This window comes from Anomalospiza imberbis, chromosome 10 (assembly GCF_031753505.1).
Source record: "Anomalospiza imberbis isolate Cuckoo-Finch-1a 21T00152 chromosome 10, ASM3175350v1, whole genome shotgun sequence".
Classification (NCBI taxonomy): Eukaryota; Metazoa; Chordata; class Aves; order Passeriformes; family Viduidae; genus Anomalospiza; species Anomalospiza imberbis.
Genome location: NC_089690.1, coordinates 1863311 through 1886185, shown reverse-complemented (window position 1 = coordinate 1886185; position 22875 = coordinate 1863311). Strand labels below are relative to the sequence as shown.

Sequence of the window (22875 nt, the reverse complement as noted above, 5' to 3'; positions counted from 1 at the left end):
ATCTATATATCTATAATCTATCTATATATCTATATATCTATATACCTATATATCTATATATCTATAATCTATCTACATATATATCTATATATAGATATACACACATACTCTACAGAATTCTTCTAGTTATGGCGCAAAGGCATTATTTTCCAGGTAAAATTTCAGAAGTAGGAACAAAATTACCATCCCCTCTGCTCTGCAAGTGTATCTCTCGCTTTTAATACTGTTTATCTTATTCCAATAAAAAATTTAAAGTTTCTGCAGCAGCTTTTTTTTTTGTTTTTTTTTGCTAAAACTCTGAAGACCGGGAGGAAGGGGGATTACTCTATGCGAATGCAAAGAGTGAGGAAAGATTGAACTGTAATTTTCGGCTTCACGGTGCAAATAAATGCTAAGTGTAATGAGGGGGTGGATTAAACTTAATTTTTGGCGCCATGATGGGGGCAAATGCAAACTTTAGTGAGGGGAAGGATTAAACTATTAACTCTGGGCTCTGCGAGGGGACGGAATGTGAAGCGTGGTGAGGAGAGCGGTTCAAGCGTCAACCCTCGGCTCCACGAGGGGAGTGAACGCCAAGCCTAGCAAGCGGCAGGATTCAACTGTAAACTGTCGGCTCCACGAGGAGAGCCAAAGCAAAGCGCAGCTGGTGGAAGGATTAAAATATTAACTTTGCTCCGTTCCCGGCCGGAGCGGAGGCAGCGCAGGCGCGGCGAGCGCCCGTCCCGCCGCGCCTCCCCTCAGCCCCCGGCGCCCAAGATGGCGGCGGCGCTGAGGCGGGCCCGCCTTCCCCCCCGCTGCCCGCGCTGCGTCACCGCTCCCGCCCTCTCCCTCCCCGCCGCCATTGGCCGCGGGGCGCGCGCGGCGCAGCCAATGGGCGGCGGCGCCCAGAGCGAGGCTGCCCCTGCTCCCCCTCCCTCCCTCGCCCGCCCGTCCCTTCCCTTCCCTTCCCCCGCTCGGCGGCACCGGCGCGTTCGGGCCGCCGGCACCGGCCCGGGCCCGCTCCGAACCGCCCCGCTCCGGGCCCCGCCGCGCCGCGCCCGGCCGCGCTCCGGGCCCCGCCACCCGGCCCCGCAGCGGCGCTCCCCTCGTCCCGGCCCTTCCCGGCTCGCCGAGGCCGAGAGCGGGCCCGCCGGGCCCCCGGCGCGCTCGGGCCCGGGCGGAGGCGGAGGGGCCGCGCTCCTCCCTGGCCGCCCCCGCCATGGCCGACAACGAGAAGCTGGACAACCAGCGCCTCAAGAACTTCAAGAACAAAGGCCGCGACCTGGAGGTGAGCGCGGCGGGGCCCGGCCGCGGAGCCCGCGGGGAGGCGGGAGCGGCGCTGCCGGGCGGGGAGGGAGGGCAGGCCGGGCGGGGAGCGAGGAAGGAGCCGCCGAGGCCGCGCTGCGGGCCGGGCGCGGCCGGGCCCGCGGGCGGCCGGCGAGGGGCAGCGGCCGCGCCCGGCCGGCGCCGCTCCGGGGCTCCGCGGCCCCTCGGGCCCGGCAGCGGCCGCGGCTCCTCCCGGGCGGCTGCGGCCGCGCCCGCCGGGGCTCGGCCCGGCCCTGCCCCGGCGGCCCCGCTTCGGGGTGGGCTCGCCGGAATCGCTGCTGGAGCAATCTCTCCGAGCAGCTCCTAAAAGCCTGAGTCAGGATTAGGGCCCGGTTGGCTGTTCTGCTGCGTGTCTCCAGGATACCTAATTAAATAAATAACGCCATAACTTTCATGGCTAGATTATTTTTTTAAAAAAACACTTCTCTCTTTTTTTTTTTTTTTTTTCTTTTTTTTTTTTTTTAACTTTTGTATTTCTGTTTTCTGCTCGGATAGTTGAGAAGCCGTTCTGGCTTGTAGCACAGAGCTCCTGAACTTTTTGGCTGTGAAGGTGCTTCCTAAACACAGCAGGATACATAATTTACTTGGGGTTTCCGTAGGAAATAGTCAAATTTTAAAACTAGGTATCAATCCTCACCTTTAAACACTCGGCCAGGAGTGCTGGTTGGAGCTTAAAATTGTCTGTACCGGGCTCTGGACAAGAATCTTGGCATTCTCGTGGCCGTCTTTTGCTAGCTTCAAAGTGTCCCTTGTGTTTTCCATAATATTCCAGTCTTATATATGAATACATTACAATGTTTCAAAAGTGAAAACTCCTTTATATTGTCTGTGTTAATGTAAACATCAGCCAAGTTTCCCAGAAGTCTGTAACGCCTGGATTTCTAACCTGCCCAATTAGATTGATAAAACAGTTTATTCCTCAGTTATGTCCAAACTTTTGGCAGGACTATTGGGAGTGGGGATAATTAATTGCTCTGCTTGCTAACAGTGTTTGAGGTTGGTTGGCAACCCCTTGCCTTAGATACTAATTTACTTTTATATAAATGTTGCTACCACTGAATAGGCAGTTAGAGGAAGGCATCTTTAGGAATGCACACAGAATGTGCCATTACAGTGGAAAGTGGGATTCATGAGTAGACACGGGCTGGAATTCAGGTGCTTTGGTGCAGAATTTCAAGGGGAAAGGGCTGAAGTAGGGAAGGTTCAAGATGGACACGCAGGTAGCACCACGTGGGAGTGTGTCAGAAGGCAGGCAAGCTCTTCAGTCTTTTTTTTTTTTTAATTTGCTGCAGCACTGAAATGCCTTTTTCCACAGCCCAAACCCACTGCTGGGCCGTGTTAAATTTTAGAGAGTGACATTTATCCAGCAAATCCTGGAGCACATGCCTGCTCCCTAAAATAACCACGGTGCAGGGCTATTTTTCATACAATAGCTCAGGCTTCTGGCTGTCCCTGCTGCTCATTAACTGCTTACACATCACACTGGGCATCAGGCTGAGGGAATTGCTGGTGCCCACTCCCAGCCAACCTCCAAAATCCAGCTTGCAGGGCTGTTTGGGCAGAAAGTTGTGTATTTATTTGGCAGAGGAAGCCAACATTTGATTTTTATCTCCTTCACTCCTCCCCCTTTTTATCTGCGCTGAAATTCTCGTTGGCCCTGGGTTGTTTTTACAAAACCATAATTTTTTTTTTAATTTTCCATGACAGTTTACCCCTAGAGAAATGAGATATCACCCTAATTTTGGTGAATGCCAAATGAAGAGGTTTCTGGAGGTTATGAAAGGTTGCCATGTTGTGAATTGCAAACTTCCTAAAAATGTTATCTCTTAATTCCATGTGCTCAGCTCAGTCCATTGGCAGTTACAGTTCCTGTCACATTGCCCTTGCCTTCCAGGTTTTACGTATTCACAGGAAGTTCTTGAATTTCTGACCAAAATCAGGGAATTTCCTACATTTTACCCCTTAAAGTACCAAACATTTATTCACCTTTTTGGATACTTTAGTTATTTGATTTCTTTCCCCCAATGTGCTTCTAAAAATACAAATTCTGGCCTGGAAAAAAGAGGGGGAAAAAGAAAACAAACCCCAGCAGAAGCACCTGTTTTACATAAGGTGTTTGACAAAATTCCTTCATATGCTGAAGTCTTGGGTAAACATTTCCTGCATGGGCATGTTGTAAATAATTGCTGCCATGTGTTTGGACATGACAGATTGGTGGTGACACTGGGAATTGAGGGATTCACTGGGACCAGAAATCCCCAAGATTTCCTTCTCCTGTCCCTGGTTTCTGCTCCTGCTCAAAGGAATACATGTAATAAAGTTTTTAATAGTGGGGGAGCAGTAATTTGGAGCTGAGGCAGCATCTCTGAGGGGAATTGAAGATTTCTGGTCAGTGCTTGCAACGGTTTTTTTAGGGTCTTCAAGATTTTAGAGCTGTGGGGGGAAAACAGAATTGGTTCAGCACAAAGAGGAGCGTTAAAAACTGCAGAAGTGGCCACAGTTTTTAACCTCCAGCCCCAAAGCTGGACTTGAAGAAGGGCTTATCTGGACTCTGCTATTAAATGATGCAAATACTGATCCATTAGGGAGCAGGGTAAGGTGACTTTTTTCATCTTGTCTTCAGTGAGGAACAGGTTTTACTTGGGTTTTTTTCCCTTGGATGAGAAGGGTTGAGCTGGTTCTTACTGGTTGTTGTGGGTTGTTGTGCTGGCACCCATCCAACCTTTGTTTTTAATGGTAATACCACAGATCTTGGAATGAAATACCAGATCTTTACTATACAAAGGCCAGATAAGTGCAGATTGATCATTGTGGCTGTGCTAGAGTTTTATGGACAAATTGAGCTTAAATAATGCCTTTTTCATCCTGCATTTAGTGGTCTTGATTTGGGAAGCTTTGCAGCGTTTTGGGGTGTTTTATTTGATTCATTTTCTTTCACCTGGTGATTCAACATTTCATTTTCCCTTGGTGATTGTTGCCTGCTGCAGCATTGCAATCTGTTTAGGGGTTGTTTTTGAAATGAAATAAAAAATATTTCCTGCATTTTATTTCTCTGGAAATCCTGGAAGACTCTGCTGAATCTTTCCTCACCTGTGTTGCTGGGCAGGAGATTAAGGATTGCTTGAACAGTGCCAGCACAGGAGAGGTGTTAAATAGAGATTTCTGCTCCTCAACTGAGAGATGCATGAAGGGAAATGGTGATAATTCGTGATGCAGAGCACTTCAAAACTAATTTTGGAGCAGCCATTGCATCAAGATGCTTGAAGATCAGTAATGTCAGGATTTTAAGAGTTGCCAGTATTATTCAATGGACTTCAAAAATACCAATATATTTGGGAACACCAGGGAAGCTCCAGGGGAGTGAAGGAAAGGTGGTGGTGTGATATATAGTGAATATTGCAGGTACTTTGAAGCTTTTCAGCCCTTTCTGTATCCCACACAAAATAGTCTGCTTGGGATTAAATATGGAAGAACTGAAGGAGAGCAGGAATTTCACTCAGTGAGATAAAAATAGGTTCCTTTAAGCTGACTTGGAGTTCTGTGGTGAAGCTCATCCATCTTGTCACTTTCAAATGATACTGAGATATTTGTTTAAGGCATTTTCTCTGCCATGCACAGCTTCTCCAGGAAAAATGGGCCTGGTGGCACTTGTAATGTCATATTGATTTTTATTTTTTTATCTGGAACTCAGACTGCCATTTTCATTCTGAAGTTGCTGAGATGTGACTTCTGGGGGTATCTTGGGCTGGCTTTATGATCCCAAAGCGTTTTTATCAGTGATCTTGAGAGCAGATTTCATTGCTCCACTTTGGAATTGAGATAGGATTTGTAAAGGAGGGGAATAATGGATGGAGGAGGGCCTGAATCACTGGCTATAACTGAGGAAAAATAGTCTGGTTTCAGCTGTCTATTCCCTGTGGGGTGTGTTTTGTTTTTATTTGGAGTCCCAGACCACACTGCTGCTGGTAGCAACTTCCTAGGAAGGAAGGAAGGATGGCACAACCAACTCATTTTTTATTTACAGTAACTGTTGACTTTGCAGTTCCCCAACAGAAAAAATGTGCCTTTGGAAGCCATTCCCTGGGATGAGAGCAGCAGCCAGAGTTCTACAGTTACTCCTGTGCTGTCAGACCTCCCTGCTGGAGGTGCAGAAATGGAGGGGAACATTTTATAACAGCAAAAAATCCCTACCCCACCCAGGCGTGAGCACAGGCTGAGTTCCTGATCCCTTCAGGGAAGAGATCCCATTCCAGGATCCCATTCCAGGTGTGTTCAGGAAGGGCTGGTGCATCCCAGCCGCTTGAAAACCCCCAGAATGTCCCAGGATCCTGCAGGCATCACTACCACGAGATTTTAATGATAAGCTGAAGGGCTCAGTCATGACTAATGGTCAGAAATAGCCCTTATGATAAATCTGAAGCTAAATATAATTGAAAAAAAGGAGGATGGAGGGGTGGCCATCGTAGGCTGACAGAAATAGATCTGCTCATTTGATTTTTGATGTAGCAAATGACAAACAGGATCCAGTGACTGAGGGCGCCACGTGAATTCCTGACAGAGTGGTGCGTGTTTTTCAACTGGAGCCCTTCCCAGGCCATTCTGAGCTCTGCTGTAAAGCCTTTCTGGTGAGAGTGGTTTCCTGTGGTGGTGTGAGCTGGGAGCTGATTCAGATAGCTCAGATCTCCCCCAGAAGAGAAGGAATAGCTCCCCACGTGCCAAGACACCGCCATCCCTCATCTCTGCCCTTTGAGCTGTTCTCCAAAAGGCTGCGCGAGTCCACCTTGGCTTGTTTGGCATTTTACTTTCTCCAAACGGTTCCATCTCTAGCTGGGGTGGTGGCACTGGGAAATCCCATGGCAGAGCTGACTTCAGTTCTCATTTGTGGTGCTTGTCCTCCTCCTCAGAGGATGAGCAGTGCCAGGTTGACCTGTAACTATTCTGTCAACAGACTCTGTTTACACAGAGAGTGATTTTTAGTGGAGCCAGGGTTTGGTAAATCGTGCTTCAGAGTGACTTCACTGGTGGCTTGTCTTTTATGTGAAGGCTTTTGTGATTCCAAGGTGTGCAGGCAGGAATTCAGGCAAGGCCTGACAGCTCTTGGCAGGAGGGAGAACATCCTTCTTGTCCCAGCAGAGGATCCTTTAAAGTCTGATCACCTGCAGATAGGATTTTTTTAAGTAAAGAATTTTCTAAATGACCCATCTGAGGCTTTTTTTGTTGTAATGTTTGTTTTGGTCCCACTCAATTGTCTCTGCTTGAGCAGCAGTGTCACCCCTGAGGTCTGGGAAGAGCCACCCCTGTCCCAGGGCAGCTTTTGGGTGGGAATGCTGATTTTGCTGCCTGTGATTTGGGAAGGTGTTAAAAGTCCTGTGAGATCATCAGGGGCGTGGTACAGTTCTGCAATCTGATTACCAGAGGCTTTCCTCACATTATTTTCACCTTGGATGTGCCAGATCACTAGAGTTTGGAGAAACTCTAGTGAGCATTTGAGAGCAGGAGCCTGGAGCACCTAAGTCAGGTGGAGAGCTGCAGCATCTTTGCAAAGCCTGGAAGTGCTGTGTGTGATCCAGCAGGGTGTCAGCTTCTCCTGGAGCTCAGAGAAACGTCCCTGGAGTGGTTCCTGCCTTCCCTCTGCTCTTCAGAGCTGCATCCATTGTCCTGGGCGCTGGGCATTGCTGGGGAGTCCCAGGCTGGGGGATATTTCCAGGTCCCTGGTGATCTCACAGGGCTTTTAACACCTTCTCAAAGCACAGGCAGCAAAATCAGCGTTCCCACCCAAAAGCTGCCCTGGGACAGGGGTGGCTCTTCCCAGACCCCAGGGCTGACACTGCTGCCCACAGCAAAGCTGCTGCTGACACAGAGACAATGGAGTGGGACAAAGAAATATTACAACAAAAAAAGCCCCAGCTCCTCTGTTCTGGCTCCCCCAGGTTGCTGCAGCTGCTGCTGGCACTCTGCCTTTTCCAGAGCAGGAAGCTGTCACTGGGGGAGGTTGGATTTTCCCCTCAGCCCATGCAGAGTTCTGCTCCCACAGCAGCAGGGAGCCATCCCTGCTTTGCCACTTTTCCTGTCCTGAACCCTTTTCTCTGGGGAGCTGCAGTGCTCCACTGAAATTTGATCTGATGAGCTGCACCTTCTTTTTGATAAGATAATGATGCTTTGGATGTGAGGTTTATGCTTATCTTCAGATCTCCTCCCTGTTCAGTAGGGTCCTGTGCTCGGGGACTTCCAGCTTTCCCTGGGCTTGTCACAGTAAAAATGGAATTGTTTGGAATTTTGCTGTTGTCATTCGCTGTGGAGTTCAAAGTGTTGGGATAAAATCACTCCAGACTGATTTATTTCTCTGTTTTCACTGCAGTAGCACAAGCAACAATAAACCAGTTTATGTATATTTACAATTGATTTGTTTCCCTGAGTACTGTCAGTGGCAGCTGTAGAGCAAATAACAAATACTGCTTTTAAATGTCAAAGGTTTTAATTTATAAATAATAGTTCTGGAACTCAGCTTTGCTTGCAGGGTCTCTTAATTTGAGCTTGTTTATAAAGTTATTTTGCTGTTAGATTGCCATGGTCTTTATAGTGCTTTTGGTGCTGTTTTTTACAACTCCTTTCCATTTTGCCCTTTGAAAAACATGGTTTTATTCCTAATTCCCTTTTTCCTCAACATGAAGACTTAGGATAATGTTTTACTATGACATAACAGAAATATTGTAGTTATTTCCATCTCCTGTAGGATCTTTACTTTTATAATTAAAATTAAACCCTGTGTGTAAAACTTGTGTTTAAAGTGCATGAACTGAAATAGTTGTACAATAACTTTTTAAATTGATCTAAATTCAGATTATCAATTTTTTCATCTTTATTCTTTCCAGACTATGAGAAGACAAAGAAATGAAGTTGTTGTGGAGTTGAGAAAGGTGAGATGACCCAGAGTTTTTATTCTTTTATTTTATGAAATTTTTCTCACCAAGTGGGATTCGACTTTGTTGTTACTCTGATAAAATGCAAGAGTTTTCATTAAAGACTCAAAAGTTCTGAAGTTATGGGAGTTCCACAACTTTAGTCCTGAAAACCAGGAGTTTATTTGTAACCTACTTAAAATTGAGGGACTCATTCTTGCACTTCCAGAGGTTTTTAAAGATCTGGTTTTTCCTTTGAAAATTAGCTGTTCCTACTCATCTGCAGGAAGAAAATTATTTCCTTACAAATAAGTGTGGAAGAGTGTGACGGTAAAACTGGAATAGTTGGAAAAAGGAATCACAACTGGAATTATTTTTCTTCTGAGCTGAGCAGAAAACTTCTGGGAATTGCTGTGTCCTGCTAGAAATGATGACAAATAAACTGGAATGTTGAGGGATGTGTGCACATCAAACTTCCAGCACAAGTTAGATGCGGGATTTTTAGGAGGAATTCCCAAAATGTGCTTCTCTGGGCAGTCCTTCCAGCTCTTTTTAGGAAGATTTAAGTGTCAGTCATGGTGTATTTATGATTGTTTGAAACAGAAGCTTATCTTCCCTTCTTAACACCCCTACCCCCCTAAATCCAAGTTTTAAAGATATTCCACCACTTTTCTCTTTAAGAACAAAAGAGATGAACATCTCCTAAAGAGAAGGAATGTACCCCATGAAGATATCTGTGAGGATTCTGATATAGATGGGGACTTCAGAGTGGTAAGAATTAACTTGCAATAATTTCTGCTTTTTACATGCTTAAAAGACATTTGGAATTTCTAACTGCTTCTTGTCTCTGTTTTCTAGCAAAACACTTCTTTGGAGGCAATAGTACAGGTAAAAACAATAAAATTCTTTAAATATTCTCCATGGCATGATGAAAAATGTGTGAAAAATCTATTTTCTCTTATTTTAGAATGCTTCAAGTGACAACCAGGGTATTCAGTTAAGTGCTGTGCAGGCAGCAAGGTAAGAACACACTTTCCTCAAATATCCCGATTTTATTCTTAATTTATCATGCTTTTAATGTCAGAAAATGTGTTCTAGCTTAACTGAAATGGTATTAATGAAGTGATTTTTAAAAGGAAAATAGAACTCTAAAGAAATCAGAATGCACAGACCTTTTCAGTAGTGTGGATTTTCCTTACGTGTAAATACCTGGATTTGTCTTGGTGCAAACTTGATGCTTCTCACAGAATAAAATACACACTTCAAAGGACTGTAAAATCTTTGGCTTTAAGTGCAGAAAAGCTGGGTGTCCTTTTGTAGGAGGTGGAGCTGAATAACTCTTATTTTCCTAGCTGGTGATAAACTTCCAGAGGGCAGAAAGCATGGAATGAAATGGCTGTAATGGCTTTGCTTTTCCAGTGGCTCAATAATTTCACTTTGGGGGATTATTTGCTCTTAAAGAGGAAGAAACAAATCCTGTGGATCTGTGGGGGGAGGAGGAGAGAAACCCTTGGGAAGGAATTCCCAGCCCAGCAGGTGCAGTTTGGTTGTCGGGGCTCCATTGGAGATTCCCAAACTCAACCAGGGGAAGCCTTTACTGGCCTGCTCCAGTGGCAGCACTGATCCCTTTTTGAGGGGAAAGTTGGATTAAACAGCTCCCTGCTCCTTTCCAGGCAGGATTTGTCTGTAATTTGGTTTTTTGTCCTCTTCCCTGCAGGAAGCTGCTGTCCAGTGACCGCAATCCACCCATTGATGACCTAATAAAATCAGGAATATTACCTATCTTAGTGCACTGTCTTGAGAGAGATGACAAGTGAGTACTGCCAAAACTCAAAATACTGCACCAGCTCTTGCTCTATAGCTGATGTGCCACTGATCTGAATAATAACAACTGTGCTTTTTCTTTCTCTGCAGTCCTTCCTTACAGTTTGAAGCTGCGTGGGCTCTGACAAACATTGCCTCTGGAACCTCGGAGCAAACCCAGGCTGTAGTTCAATCCAGTGAGTCCTGAGGGGGATCTGCTTCCTCCACAGCTGGGATTTGGTTGGGATCAGGTTGTCAGTCAAGGCCCTGAAGGAGCTGCTGCAGGTGTTTACCTCACACCACCTGGTTTTGGCTTCATTTCCTCAGGGTTTAAACCCATTTGGGTTTCCTAATGGTGAGCAGCAGCTGGAAAGTCAAAATATCTTAGAAGAGTTGATACCTGCTGGCTTCCAGTTTTCAAACTTGGAAAAAAAACCACCAAAAGTCACCAAAAAACTTGAAATAAAACCAAACGACCCCTCTGAAAAGCTCCCTGTTGTGAAGAGGGAAGAATATTCACAGACCAGAGGCTGCCTGACACTGAACTCTTCAAAACTCAGTTGAATTACAAAACCTGTCCTTCCTATTCTGAGGCATCGGAAACGTGGGAAGGAATTGTTGGAATCTGAGCTACCAGGCAAAGCAAACTTTGTTCTGGACTCCAGGCATGTCCTGGAGCAGAGCTTCTGTTGCTAAATCAAAACTAAGTGGGCAGGGTTTTTAATTGAGTGAACAAACCAGAGCCTCTTGAAGAATCAAAGATACAGTGAAATGAGTTTTTCCTAAAATTTAAGGGAAAAAATACACAAAAATTATGTTGGCTGCAGGATCAGTTGCTTCTGTTTTTGGAAACTCAGTGTTAAGAGCTTGTGAACTTTGATGTAATTTGATTTTCACTCTTACAGGATGTCCCTTTGGTAATACTTTCATCTTTTCTTCCATCCTCTTCTTTTCCCAGTTGCAACCTGAGTTTTCTTTGGGAAATCTAATAGATAATCTGTCCCACCCCTGATCTAGAACTCATTAATTTATCAATGGATTGAGCACTTTTTCAGTGATTTCTGTAAATCTGTATTGCACTCTGTTAGTCAATTTAATAGCTGTGACATAAGAAATTTTGATTTATTTCAATTTAAATGATGCTTTTTTGTAATTTTTCCATGAGAAGTTATTAATCTGCTTGCTGGAGATGTTTTTTCTCCTTGCATACAGACACTGTAAATACCTTTATTTAGCAGGAAATAAGAATCCTGCTGATGAGTTGTTTCTCTAGTAAGCACATGGTATACATTAAGAAAAAATCTAAGTAAAAATTTCAAAATTCTCTTGAAATATATGAAATAAATGGGTTCCTTTCAGACTGGGCTGTTATGTAAGCAAGCACCTCAGTGCTGGGGGAGAATAAAACAGGATCAGTTATGTCAATGTGGATTCCTTTCCTGCCCTCTTCCTACATTCCCACTCCTCAATTCCCACTCCATTCCTGCTTCTTCTCCAGTTGCTTCATTGCAGTGCCTGAGTTTGGTCTCTGTTGTTACTTTGCACTTGGGGCTGGTGCATAACTTAGCAGAGAATTTCTGAATTCAATAAATGGAACTAAATTTGGATCCTGACAAGCTTCAGTAAACTTGAGACTTGCAAACAAATTAAATGTCAGGGGTTTAATATTCCCCAGTGCAGGCTCTGTAAGAATATGCAGCAAAGGAAGAATCATTGCAGTGCTTTATTTTAGCATCACCTGGGAAATTAGTGAGGCTTTGACCAGGAGAAAAATGTGTCATGTGAGAGTTAGTTCTGTGAATTATTTGCTCTTTTGAGATGCATTTTTAACCATTTCCCTGGGTTATTTTTGTACCTTTCAGATGCTGTGCCGCTTTTCCTGAGACTGCTGCATTCACCTCATCAAAATGTTTGTGAGCAAGCAGTGTGGGCTTTAGGAAATATCATAGGTGGGTGTTCTTCCTGCCACCACCACCCTCTGGGGATGTTTTATTTCATTCTTGTCACTCCTGCCACCACCAACTTCTGGGGATGTTTTGTTTTTTTATTGTTACTCCTGCCACCACCAACTTCTGGGGATGTTTTATTTCATTCTTGTTACTCCTGCCACCACCAACTTCTGGGGATGTTTTGTTTTATTATTGTTACTCCTGCCACCACCAACTTCTGGGGATGTTTTATTATTGTTTGGAGATTTTGTCAAGGAATCCTCAGGAATATGTTGGACTCTCACTGTTCTTGGTGGTCTGGTGTTGTCTGCCACCCCTTTCCCTTACCCACCACCATAAGTCTGTAAATCATGGGTTGTTTGCTGGTAAAATCTGTAAATGATGGGATGGGTGTTTGGTGGTAAACTCTGTAAATGATGGGATGGGTGTTTGCTGGTAAACTCTATAAATAATGGATGTTTGCTGGTAAAATCTCTAAATAATGGGATGTTTGCCAGTAAAATCTGTAAATTTTAACAGAACAATAATCTAAACAGTGGGATGGATGTTTGCTGGTAAAATCTGTAAATGCTGGGATGTTTGCTGGTAAAATCTGTAAATGCTGGGATGTTTGCTGGTAAAATCTGTAAATGCTGGGATGTTTGCTGGTAAAATCTGTAAGCAGTGGGATGGATGTTTGCTGGTAAAATCTGTAAATGCTGGGATGTTTTCTGTTAATCTGTAAATGCTGGGATGTTTGCTGGTAAAATCTGTAAATGCTGGGATGTTTTCTGCTCAAACACCCCTGCTTGTGTCCCACAGGTGATGGACCCCAGTGTAGAGATTATGTCATTAGTCTTGGAGTAGTGAAGCCCCTGCTGTCCTTCATCAGCCCCTCCATCCCCATCACCTTCCTCAGGAACGTCACCTGGGTCATGGTCAACCTGTGCCGCCACAAAGACCCCCCTCCACCGATGGAAACCATCCAGGAGGTGATGGAAGGGCTCTGCAGGGGGCTGGCTTCCAGCTGGGGCTTGGGCTGCTTCCAAAATAACCCTCAGGTGTTTCTTTCCCCCCTCAGATCCTGCCAGCGCTCTGTGTTTTAATTCACCACACGGATGTAAATGTGAGTGACCCCTCTTAAAGCCACTTCAGCTTCTGCTGTGCATTTTTAGCTGAAATGTAAAATAAAATTGAAATCTGTGATGTTCCCTTTGATTAGAACAAACTTCTTTGGGTATCTATTAAGTGCTTATTTTAAAATATTGGTGTTATTTTTAAATAGTGATTTTTTTCCTTGGTATTTCTGTCTTAGCAAGTGTTTATTTGAATGTACTTCCCCTGCACTTGTAACTGAAACTGCTTTCTATTTTTATTGCTGTGAGCATTCATTCACAGAGAAATACAGGAATTTTTTGCTTAGCACTTAAATTTGTAATGAAAATCAGTGTGAATGAAAGAAAAATCAGTGTATGCTGCACATGTCAAATGTCAGGGTTAGATGTAACTTCTGAGATGTTAAATATGAAATTTTATTTAAAAGTGAAGTAAATGAGCAAACTTCATTGAAATTATGGAATGAGTCAGCTTTTTGCCTGAACATAAATCAGAATTTAAGATTAATTCTTTGCTTCCAAAAGAAGTTGTAACTGAGTTAATAGCAACAGTGCTCTGCAAAAAAAAAAATCTGTATTAACTTTACTATAGTAATTATGTGATTTAATTTCTTGTCTCTAAGGAGGTGAAATTAAGTTTATTAGAATTTTGGAAACGCCTGTATTGGTGAGCCAGTCGAGCTGTCAGCTGAAACAACATTCACTCGGTATTTTTGCCAGCTGTCAGTTGAAATGTTCACATTTCCTGCTGCTGAAAGTGGCTTTGGTGCGTGCGGTGCGCGCGGGCAGGACTTGGAATGGATTGTCAGCGTACCCATAAACGCTCCGCGTTGTGGAGCTGATGCTGTGTGCTGACAGAGCTGCTCTTTGGTCTCTCAGATCTTGGTAGACACAGTCTGGGCACTCTCCTATCTCACGGATGCTGGCAACGAGCAGATCCAGATGGTGATCGACTCTGGGATTGTCCCTCACTTGGTTCCTCTCCTCAGCCACCAGGAGGTCAAAGTCCAGGTGAGTCTGGAGCAGGTGACCCCCAAAATGTGCTGCTGCAGAAAATGCTTTCTTTTGGTAGCTCTGTTACGGTTTGATTTTGGTGTAATGCCAGTTTTTCTGTTCACTCTACTCTTACCACTCTCTTAGCATCCCTGTAGCAGGTCTCTTAAAACAACTAAAATCTTAACTCTTAAAACTCCAACTCCCCCAGCTAAACACTTTCTCACTTTACTTTCTGCTGACATACCACTAATACAATTGCTATCTCTTTCACTCTCTCCTTCTAAAAAAAAAAATTTCAATTTCTTTTTACTTTTCTATCTACAAAAACCTACCTAATTCCAATCCCTTCACGCCCTAAACCTGCTTCTCCTAAACTACGTGATTTCTCTTCCCCATCCAACCTATAACTAAACAAAAAAGAATTTACACTCTTCTACTAACAAAAAAAAAAATCCCCTAAAAATTCTCTACTTTTAACCCCCTGTATTCTCAAAAATACATCCAATACCTTCAACAATCACTCCAAACATTAATATCTAAATCTAACCACTAATTAATTTAACCCTAACTTCCTAAAAAACCTCCCTTCCTTACCAAACCGAAACAAGCTCCCGTTGAAATGTAACAAATATTTTTTCCTGCAGCATTTGCATGAAGCCTTTTGTGTGCTGAGCTCTGCTGCAGAGCTTGTTTTGAAAGGAAATGTTTTGTTTTCAGACGGCTGCGCTGAGAGCTGTGGGCAACATCGTCACCGGCACCGACGAGCAGACACAGGTGGTTCTCAACTGTGAAGCTCTCTCACATTTCCCAGCACTTCTGACACATCCCAAAGAAAAAATTAATAAGGTGAGCAGCACCAGGGATTTTACCTGCTTGAGGACTTTTATATTTGACTGAGCTTGGGTTCCACGTGGTGTAGTGCCATAAAGATGTGAATAATTGACTCTTTCCTCCAGTTTGTGGCAAATTTCATCAAATGCTGATTTTTTCCTGGAAATTAATATTCACTGGGAAGTCTCTTAGGAGCTGCAGACTTGTGCTTGACAGGAATGTCAATGTTTGTAGGAAATCAAAGCTTTCTGCCATAAATCTTGCTGGTGGCTTGTGTAGGAGTTGTCAGTACGTGAAATGTCACCTTGATTAATTAACCTGGCTCTCTCAGAAGTGATGACACGGAGATCACTGGGTGTGTTTGGATGGAGTGTGTGTGAGAAGGGGGACTGAGGCAGAGCTGGGGGTGGGGCTGTGTGTGGGGTGTGTGAGGGGCTCTCGTGGGGGCACTGATGGCAGTGCTGAGCCAGGAGTGCATCTGAGGCGTGTTGGGCACCTCGGGGCCCCTCTGCAACACTGCCAGTGATTAAAGCCCCAGGAAAGCCCACCAGGAGAGCCCCAGGCAGCCCAGAGGTCTCCAGGGTCAGCCCTGATCCTGTGATCTGATCTCAGAGAGTCAGGGAGGGAGGGGTGGACATTGCTGAAGCTTATTTTGGGAGAATTCTCAGCTAAAATGTTCTCCTTCAGGGAGGCTGAGAAGGGAATTGAATGGTGGAGCATTTCTAGGAAGGGAGAAATCTATCAGCAGTAGGATTTTAAAAGGCTGATACTCTGCGTGTAATTAAAATTGTACTTAAAACTGTCATTTCTTGACTGAAGTTTAGATTCCCACTCTAAAAGGGAGGTGAGGGCTGTGAATTTAACTCGGGGAGGAGCTGCTGGGGGAGAGATCTGTTCTTGCTTTGCCTGGGAGGAGAGTCCTGTGCTTGTGGACAGAATGAGCAGAAAGAGTCATAAACTTCAGAGTATTGTTAAAAATCAAGTGTTTAACTCATAGTGCTGCATTTTCCTGAAGCTAAGAAGAGACCTCAGGAAGGAGGTGGAGAACTGTCTCCTGCACTGTCGTGTCTGGAATACAGGATTCTGTCAGGCCATCAGCTGAAAGCTGCTAATTGGCAGTGCTGGAAGCAACCAGAAGTGCTCGTTTGGCATTTTCTCTCTCCAAATAATTTCTCCTTTTAATTTGAAGTATTTGGTTGAAGCTGGTGACAGTGAAAGACTGAGGAATCTTGTGGAGTCTCCTGAGGTGAGAGTGTCCCTTTGGTTTGTGTCTGCAAGATTTCAGCTCTGCACCATCCAGCTGAGGGAGTGCTTGGTTGTGTTTAAGGCTGGCCAGTTGCAGTGGACAGAAATGCTGTAGAATCCTTCTGTGAGTTAATTCCTGATGCTTTATTTTGCAGGAAGCAGTGTGGTTCCTATCTAACATCACTGCAGGAAACCAGCAGCAAGTCCAGGCAGTAATAGATGCAAACCTTGTTCCAATGATAATCCATCTTCTAGATAAGGTCAGATCCCAAGGATTGGTGGTGGGCTTCAAATCCTGCATTCCTTTCCAGCTCTTGGTGTCTTTTAAAAAGTGACTTCTCCAAGGAAGGAAGGAAGGATCCTTCCCAAGGATCTGCTGTGGCAGAAGGAAGGAACAGCTAAAAGCATGTGGGAGTTATTTAAGGGAAAAGACAAATAACCCAGAGCTGGTCACAAATAGCTCTGTTAATTGCCAATTTATTGATGTGAGAGAAAAGATTGGAGACTTTTCCATGTAATCCCAGCCCCAGCTGCAGCCTGTGCAGCTCTATCCCAGCTCACACTGGGCTCAGCTGGCCCTGCAGGATGTGACAGCTGCTGCTAAGGGCTGGCAGAGTGCAGTGCTGCAGCTCCTCTTGGCTTTGATGGAAACAGCATTCCCTCCCCTGGCAGATCAATTGCAAGCCCTGCTTGCAGGGAAGGGATGAACACAGAGAGACTCAAACAGGACGGGCTTTGTTTGTTACTCCCACACAAAACTGCTACAGTGGCACCTTGCAGAGGGGACTGTAACTAAACTCATGCATTTTTGGTGGGAATTCTGCCTGACACAAACCCTGGGATGACTGTTCCTGTCTCTGGTTGTGCTTCCAGGGGGATTTTGGGACTCAGAAGGAAGCTGCTTGGGCAATAAGCAACTTAACAATTAGTGGGAGAAAAGACCAGGTGAGTGCAGCTTTGGGAAAACCTCCATTTCCTGCCTTGGGAGGTGCTGGGGTTATGGGTGTCTCTGTTCCTCGCTGTTCAGGAACTTTCCCTTCTCCTCATGGGATTTAAGAGTGGTCTCCCCTTGTTTTGGGCTGACCTGAGGTCAGGAGCATCCCTGGGGTTTGTTGGAAGCTCTCTTGGGATGAGTGACTTCAGTCAGGCTCTGATGGGATTCTCAAGCATTCCACATTTCTTTTTACCTTCTTTCCCACACCAGGAGGATGTGATGATTAAAAGGACAGTAACCAATGAGTAGGAGTACACAAGTCCCTTGTAAGCCCAGAGTAAGAGATCTGTGGCTGGGTTGGGGTGGTGCTGTCACTCTTCAGAGACGAGGTTGAAACTCCTTATGTACACTGAAAAATTCACAGTATTTGCTCCTTGGGTGTTGCAGATCTCAAATCTATTTGTAGTTTAGTAGCCAAATGTTACCTTTGAACGTGCCAGAAAGGGGTTCCTGAGGTGGCCCCTGCAGAGGGCTCTGGGCTGGGGGCTGACTTTGAGGGCTTGGGCTTGCTGGGATGTGTTTGCCTGTGCTGCTGCCACGTTCCTGCTGTAACTCTTGGCCTTTCCTCCCTCAGGTGGCTTACTTAATTCAACAAAATGTAATTCCTCCCTTTTGCAATTTGCTGACAGTAAAAGATGCACAAGTTGTGCAAGTGGTTCTGGATGGACTAAGTAATATATTAAAAATGGCTGAAGAGGAAGCAGAAACCATAGCCAATCTTATAGAAGAGTGTGGAGGTAGGAAGAGCAAGATTTTAAATAACTTTTCCAGGGATTGCTGCTTTGGCAGCTTGTGTTGGGTTTGTTGTTGGCACAGATATTTTAAGCACCTTTTTCATGCCTCTCAGGTGAATATCCACAGCTTTTCCTAAGTTCCTGATCAAATAAAATGTGGAGGAGCAGTAAATGGCAGTAAAGTTCATGAGCTGCTAGTTTTGTAACAGTCTGTATATCAGACAAATTAGTCTAATTAACAGAAACTAAATTAGTCAGTGTGGGGGTGATGTGCTTACCTTAATCATGCACAAGTCGTGTCCAGGTGAACTTGGAAAAATAATTCTACATACAGTGGTTATGAAAATGTAATAACTTTAATTTCTTCATGGTTTTGAGACTTTCTCCATGTTGGTTGTGGTTTAAGTTGACTGAAACTATTCAGGGATGAAAGAACAGTGAAATTAAACTTGGGCATAGGTAAAAACTGTGGGATTTGTTAACATGGAGTAAAAAAATCTTCAAAATACCAAATCTTGAGGGAGGGCAGACAGGTTAAGTGATGGCTGGGAGGGGGAAGGAGGTGTTTGTGCCAAAACTCTGCTTGTCAGAGCTTCAAAAAGATTTGTGTTTTCATCTTTATGTTCAAATTTTCTGTGTTCATCTCTATAAAATATATATAAATACTCCAGGTGGGTTTAACAGCATCTTTTTCATAACCAGATTATTCATAACTCTATTCCCAGATGTATTTTTAATTGCTCTGTTGGGAGTTGTTTGTCCTGAATTTGGTGTTCTCAGATCTCTTGTTTGTTGGTTGCAGGCCTGGAGAAAATTGAACAGCTACAAAACCATGAAAATGAAGACATCTACAAACTGGCTTATGAGATCATTGACCAGTTCTTCTCCTCAGATGATGTGAGTGTGCAGTTCCCTGCAGCGTGCTCCTTGTTTTCATTTACAAATCTGCTGCAGGGGAAAGGCAGCAGCCCCAGGGCTGCTCTGTGGCACTTGTTGTGCTCAGGGGAGAAGGAGCCCTGGTGTGACCCTCCTGCACCTCCTGCCACTGCTGCTGCTGAAGCATCTAAAGCAGATCTGGTGCCTAATTTAAGCCTCATCTCTAGGGATTAGAATCCCAGGCTGTGAATAGTTCCCTTAACTCTCAGCTTGACATTTCCCATTTGATAAGCTCCCTGCTGACTCCAGGGCTGAGGCTGCTGCTTAAGGAGCAAAGCAGTTGGAATGTTTGAATAATTCCAGGGGTGGAATGTGCTGATCAGGAAGGTTGCTCCCATTTCAGCCATGGGACACAAATCAAAGGCAGGGTTGATTTGTGTGCACTTCCAGTCAGGAAGTTCATTGCAGGGAGGGGAAGGGCAGCCCTGGCAGTGTGTGCCATGCAGGGAGGGCTTCCTGCTGGCTTGAAAACTGCAGGAATGGTTGGGTGCAGCTGCATTCATGGCCTGTTTTCACTTGGAAGGTTATTTTGTGACGGAGTTTCACTTTGACGTGAGCGGTAAGATCCAAGTCTTGTTTAGCAACTCAACTTTGGCATTTACAGCTGGACTTGGAATTTAATCCAGTGTCAGATGGGGAACCACAATTTGGGCTTAGTGCTTCCTTAGCTTAGTGGTGTTGGTCTTCTCCAAAGAGCTGAGACAGTTTCTGAGACTGACAGAAGGTTTTCCAGCAGAGAAAATTCTGTAAACAGAAGGGTTTGGGGGTGCCATGTAGCACTCCCTGACAAATACAAGCTAAAACATTTGGGTTTAAATCACTTCATTTTGGTGTTCTCACGAAATTCGGGGAGGGATGGCAGGACTGGATGCAAGGAGGTGAAGAAAGAGCTGCTTTTGGGATTGTCCAGCTCCCGGGCAGGGAGGTTTTGTTGTGTCCCTGCTCACGATGTTCCCTTTGCATTCCAGATTGATGAAGATCCAAGCCTTGTTCCAGAAGCAATCCAAGGCGGAACGTTTGGTTTCAATTCATCTGCCAATGTACCAGCAGAAGGGTTCCAGTTTTAGAGTGGTATTTTGGAAGTTTAGGTACAATGCAGCACTGAATAAAAAAAAAAAAAAGGTTTGATCCATCAATCTTGGCTCATGGGATCCGCTGCTGCATTAAATCGGGAAAGTAAATGTGAAGATTTCATTTGGAATCACAGAAAAGCCCAAATGAAGTCAAGATGGCGAGTGGGTGCGAGTGAGAATGAGTGGCAAAATGTAATGACAAACTTCACACTGAATGCTTCTTTAGATTGTTCAAAGAAAAAGGGCTACAGGTCACAGATCTTCAGTGCCTGAGAAGGAACACCGGCCTCCCGGAGCGGCGGGGGGACGCAGTACTCTCATCATCAGCCTCGTAAGCATCAGAGAACAGGATGCCCACAGCGCAGGGAGAGGAGCCCAGGCCTTGCTCTGCAGCCCCGTGTGAATGGCCAGCGTGGAGTGAGTGTCTGCGCCGCTGCCCCGTGCCAGCCCTGCCGTGCCCGGGCCGTGCCAGGCCGGGCGTGCGAGAGGAGAGTGCCTGTGATGTGTCTGTGAGCGTGCGAGCTTGAGTCGCCTCCAGGGGCTGAGAAACCTAAAACCATCCAATGAGTTCACAAGTGTTGACTTACACTGGACACACCAAGACCGGTTTAGCAGCAGACTCTGGTTTACTCCTGCAGCCTGTGTTTTCCTCTTTTTTATTTTTTTTTCCTTTTGTTTTATTTTAAATTTTTTTCCCTCTTCTTTTTTCTTTCGGTTCTTTTTAATTTCTTTTCCTGTTACAGCTTCTTAGTTGTTTGTAAAGTCAGAATTTCAGGAAGGCTTCCCTGTGCATTTGCACCAGATGAATGTTTGATGTTATGAAAAGCTTTTCCATATCATCAAAACTAATTTGTAGATTTTTTTGCATGGAAAAACAAGCAAACAAAAAAAAAAAAAGAGATCCATTTCCCTTCAAACTAGACCGTGTTGCAGTACACAAGTTGCCATACTAGTAGAAAGCAGTATAAAATGTGGTAATAAAACCTCATCCTTTTCATTTTCAAAGATAACATGAAGACCTTTGCATGTGGTAATCTCCAGCATAGTTCATTTTTAGATTTCGTTGAGTCCTGTAACCCAAATGTTTCTGTTGTGGTAGGATACCGTGCTGTGTTTCAATGTTACTTGTTTTCAGACTTTGTTTTCTATGAAAATGATATGGAAATGTCTAAAAATGAAATTTGGTGCATATGTACTGCTGAATAAAGAGCGAAAAAAGAGGTGTGAATAGATGTACAAATCAAGTCATGGTTTGAACACCTTTAATATGCCTAATCCAATTGTTTTAGACTCTTTTTATCTTAGATGTAGGCAGCCATGAACAATCTATTTTGAGCCACTTTAGAGAGAAAAAAGAAAAAAAAACTTTGTATTTTTAAAACTTGCACGAAAAGGATGCAAGTGTTTTTATAATTGGAGGAATGCCTCAGTTTTGAGGTGGTGCACACTAAATTCAAGGTGATGTTACAAATTTGTACAAACGGAACTCTTGATAAGGTGGCTCATTGTAGGAAATGCTGTGCCTTCCCCTTTGAGCACAAGTGTTGCATGAACAACAGTTTGCTATAATAAAACATCCCAGGTTAGCCACCATTAGCATCTATATCTACCTTGTGTTTTCAAATCAGCTGGTAATTCTGAAACACTGTAGAATGGATAAAGATTATTTTGTGATCATAACTCTTTGTTGGACTAGAGTATTTTTGCAGCATTCCTTGTCATCAGAAACATGGTTAAAAGTTTAAAACTAGAAGCAGCGGAAAACTAGCTTGTGAATTTATCCAAGTAGAGTGCAGGCTAGGCTGTCTTGGGGAAATAAACATTAAAACTTGCAACTCTGCTGCTCTGCCTGTTTCTTTATGGAATATTCACATTTTTCAGCACGAAACACAGGTTATTTGAAGAAAGTGACTTTTAAAGGCTCTGCGTTGAGGTTTTTACCTGTTCAATGCTTGTGTGTTGCAGGCTGGAAGCATGGAGTCATTTTGCTACAAATGTTAAAAAAAATAACAATTTTACTTCACTTTTACTTCATTACCTCTGTATATTCTCTAAATAAATCAGGGCTGTTTTCATGGAAAATGTAGGGAATCCATGGAGGAGGGAAGTAAAATCCTTTTTATGGAAGTTGCAGTGTTCCAAGGAAAATTCTAAGCAGTAAATTACAATTTTAACCCTCAAACACCTTTGTGAGGGATGTTCCATACAAAATTGCTGTTTTGCAAACCTTTCTTATTGGGGTAAGAGGAGAACAGGCATTTGTGTCAACTTCTATTTTTCTAAAATCGAAATACCCCCAAAACTCCGTATTTAATGCCACAAAAAGCCTTTTTGGGCACTTCCTGGGTATGACATAACTCAGAAAAATTCCCTTCAGCTGCTGCTGTTCCAGCTTTTTCCATTTTTTTGTGGATTTGGGGGGGTTGGGGTGGGTTTTTAACCAGTAAATTCTCTTCCCCTGCTTCACAGCAGATCCTGTCACTGTTTCAGCAGAATAGGGGAATCTGAAATATTCCAGAATATCCACAGGGTGGCACCAGCCGAGCTCTCGGGCAGCAAACCTGGAGCCGCTTTTTTGGTGTCTTTTTTCCCAAAATTTGCATTTTGAGGTGATGCTTTGATTCCGTTGTGGGGGAAGGGGAGATTTGTTGGGAAATCCTGGGATACAAACGAGAACTAATGTGGGAATTGCCTCTGGGAATACTGATCACTGAGTGTGGGTGTTGTATCTGTATTTATATGTGTTTAAAAATATCCTGTATTTTGGATTAGAAAATTATCTTTTTATCTGAGTTTAGGACAGCAAATAGAAAAATACAGAAAATATTAAAAGGGCAAAAATGAATCCGCAAATCAGCTGTGCCAGGTGGGAATTTTTATTTTAAGGAAAAAAAATCAAACAGCTGCCCTGGAATTTTAGGATTTGGGAAGAAGAATAGGGTGAGTGGAAAGGGATTTCTTGAGAGAAGTTGATCCTTTCTCTGCTGGAAGTGGAATTCTCCCTGGTTCTTTTCAG

General features: G+C 44.1%; 1 protein-coding gene and 1 non-coding gene across 3 annotated transcripts; both read left to right on the top strand.

Annotated features, from left to right (window-relative positions):
* The first annotated feature begins 968 nt into the window (after positions 1–968).
* Positions 969–21694, top strand: KPNA4 (karyopherin subunit alpha 4). Of its 2 annotated transcripts, XM_068200196.1 has the most exons (18): positions 969–1267; positions 8178–8222; positions 8886–8975; positions 9063–9092; positions 9172–9224; positions 9922–10017; positions 10119–10204; positions 11870–11956; positions 12758–12927; positions 13017–13061; positions 13930–14061; positions 14764–14892; positions 16067–16123; positions 16278–16382; positions 16996–17067; positions 17691–17853; positions 18653–18747; positions 19755–19922. In XM_068200196.1, the coding sequence occupies exons 1-18, from the start codon at positions 1199–1201 to the stop codon at positions 19851–19853; spliced, it is 1623 nt and encodes a 540-aa protein (XP_068056297.1). In that variant the 5' UTR covers positions 969–1198; the 3' UTR covers positions 19854–19922. The 2 variants fall into 2 exon arrangements, with proteins under 2 accessions (XP_068056297.1, XP_068056298.1); XM_068200197.1 differs by lacking the exon at positions 16067–16123 and having other exon boundaries at positions 19755–21694.
* Positions 15206–15488, top strand: LOC137480305 (small Cajal body-specific RNA 7). The gene has a single exon (XR_011002800.1). It is a non-coding gene; the product is annotated as a small Cajal body-specific RNA 7 (non-coding RNA).
* Positions 21695–22875: the final 1181 nt, after the last annotated feature.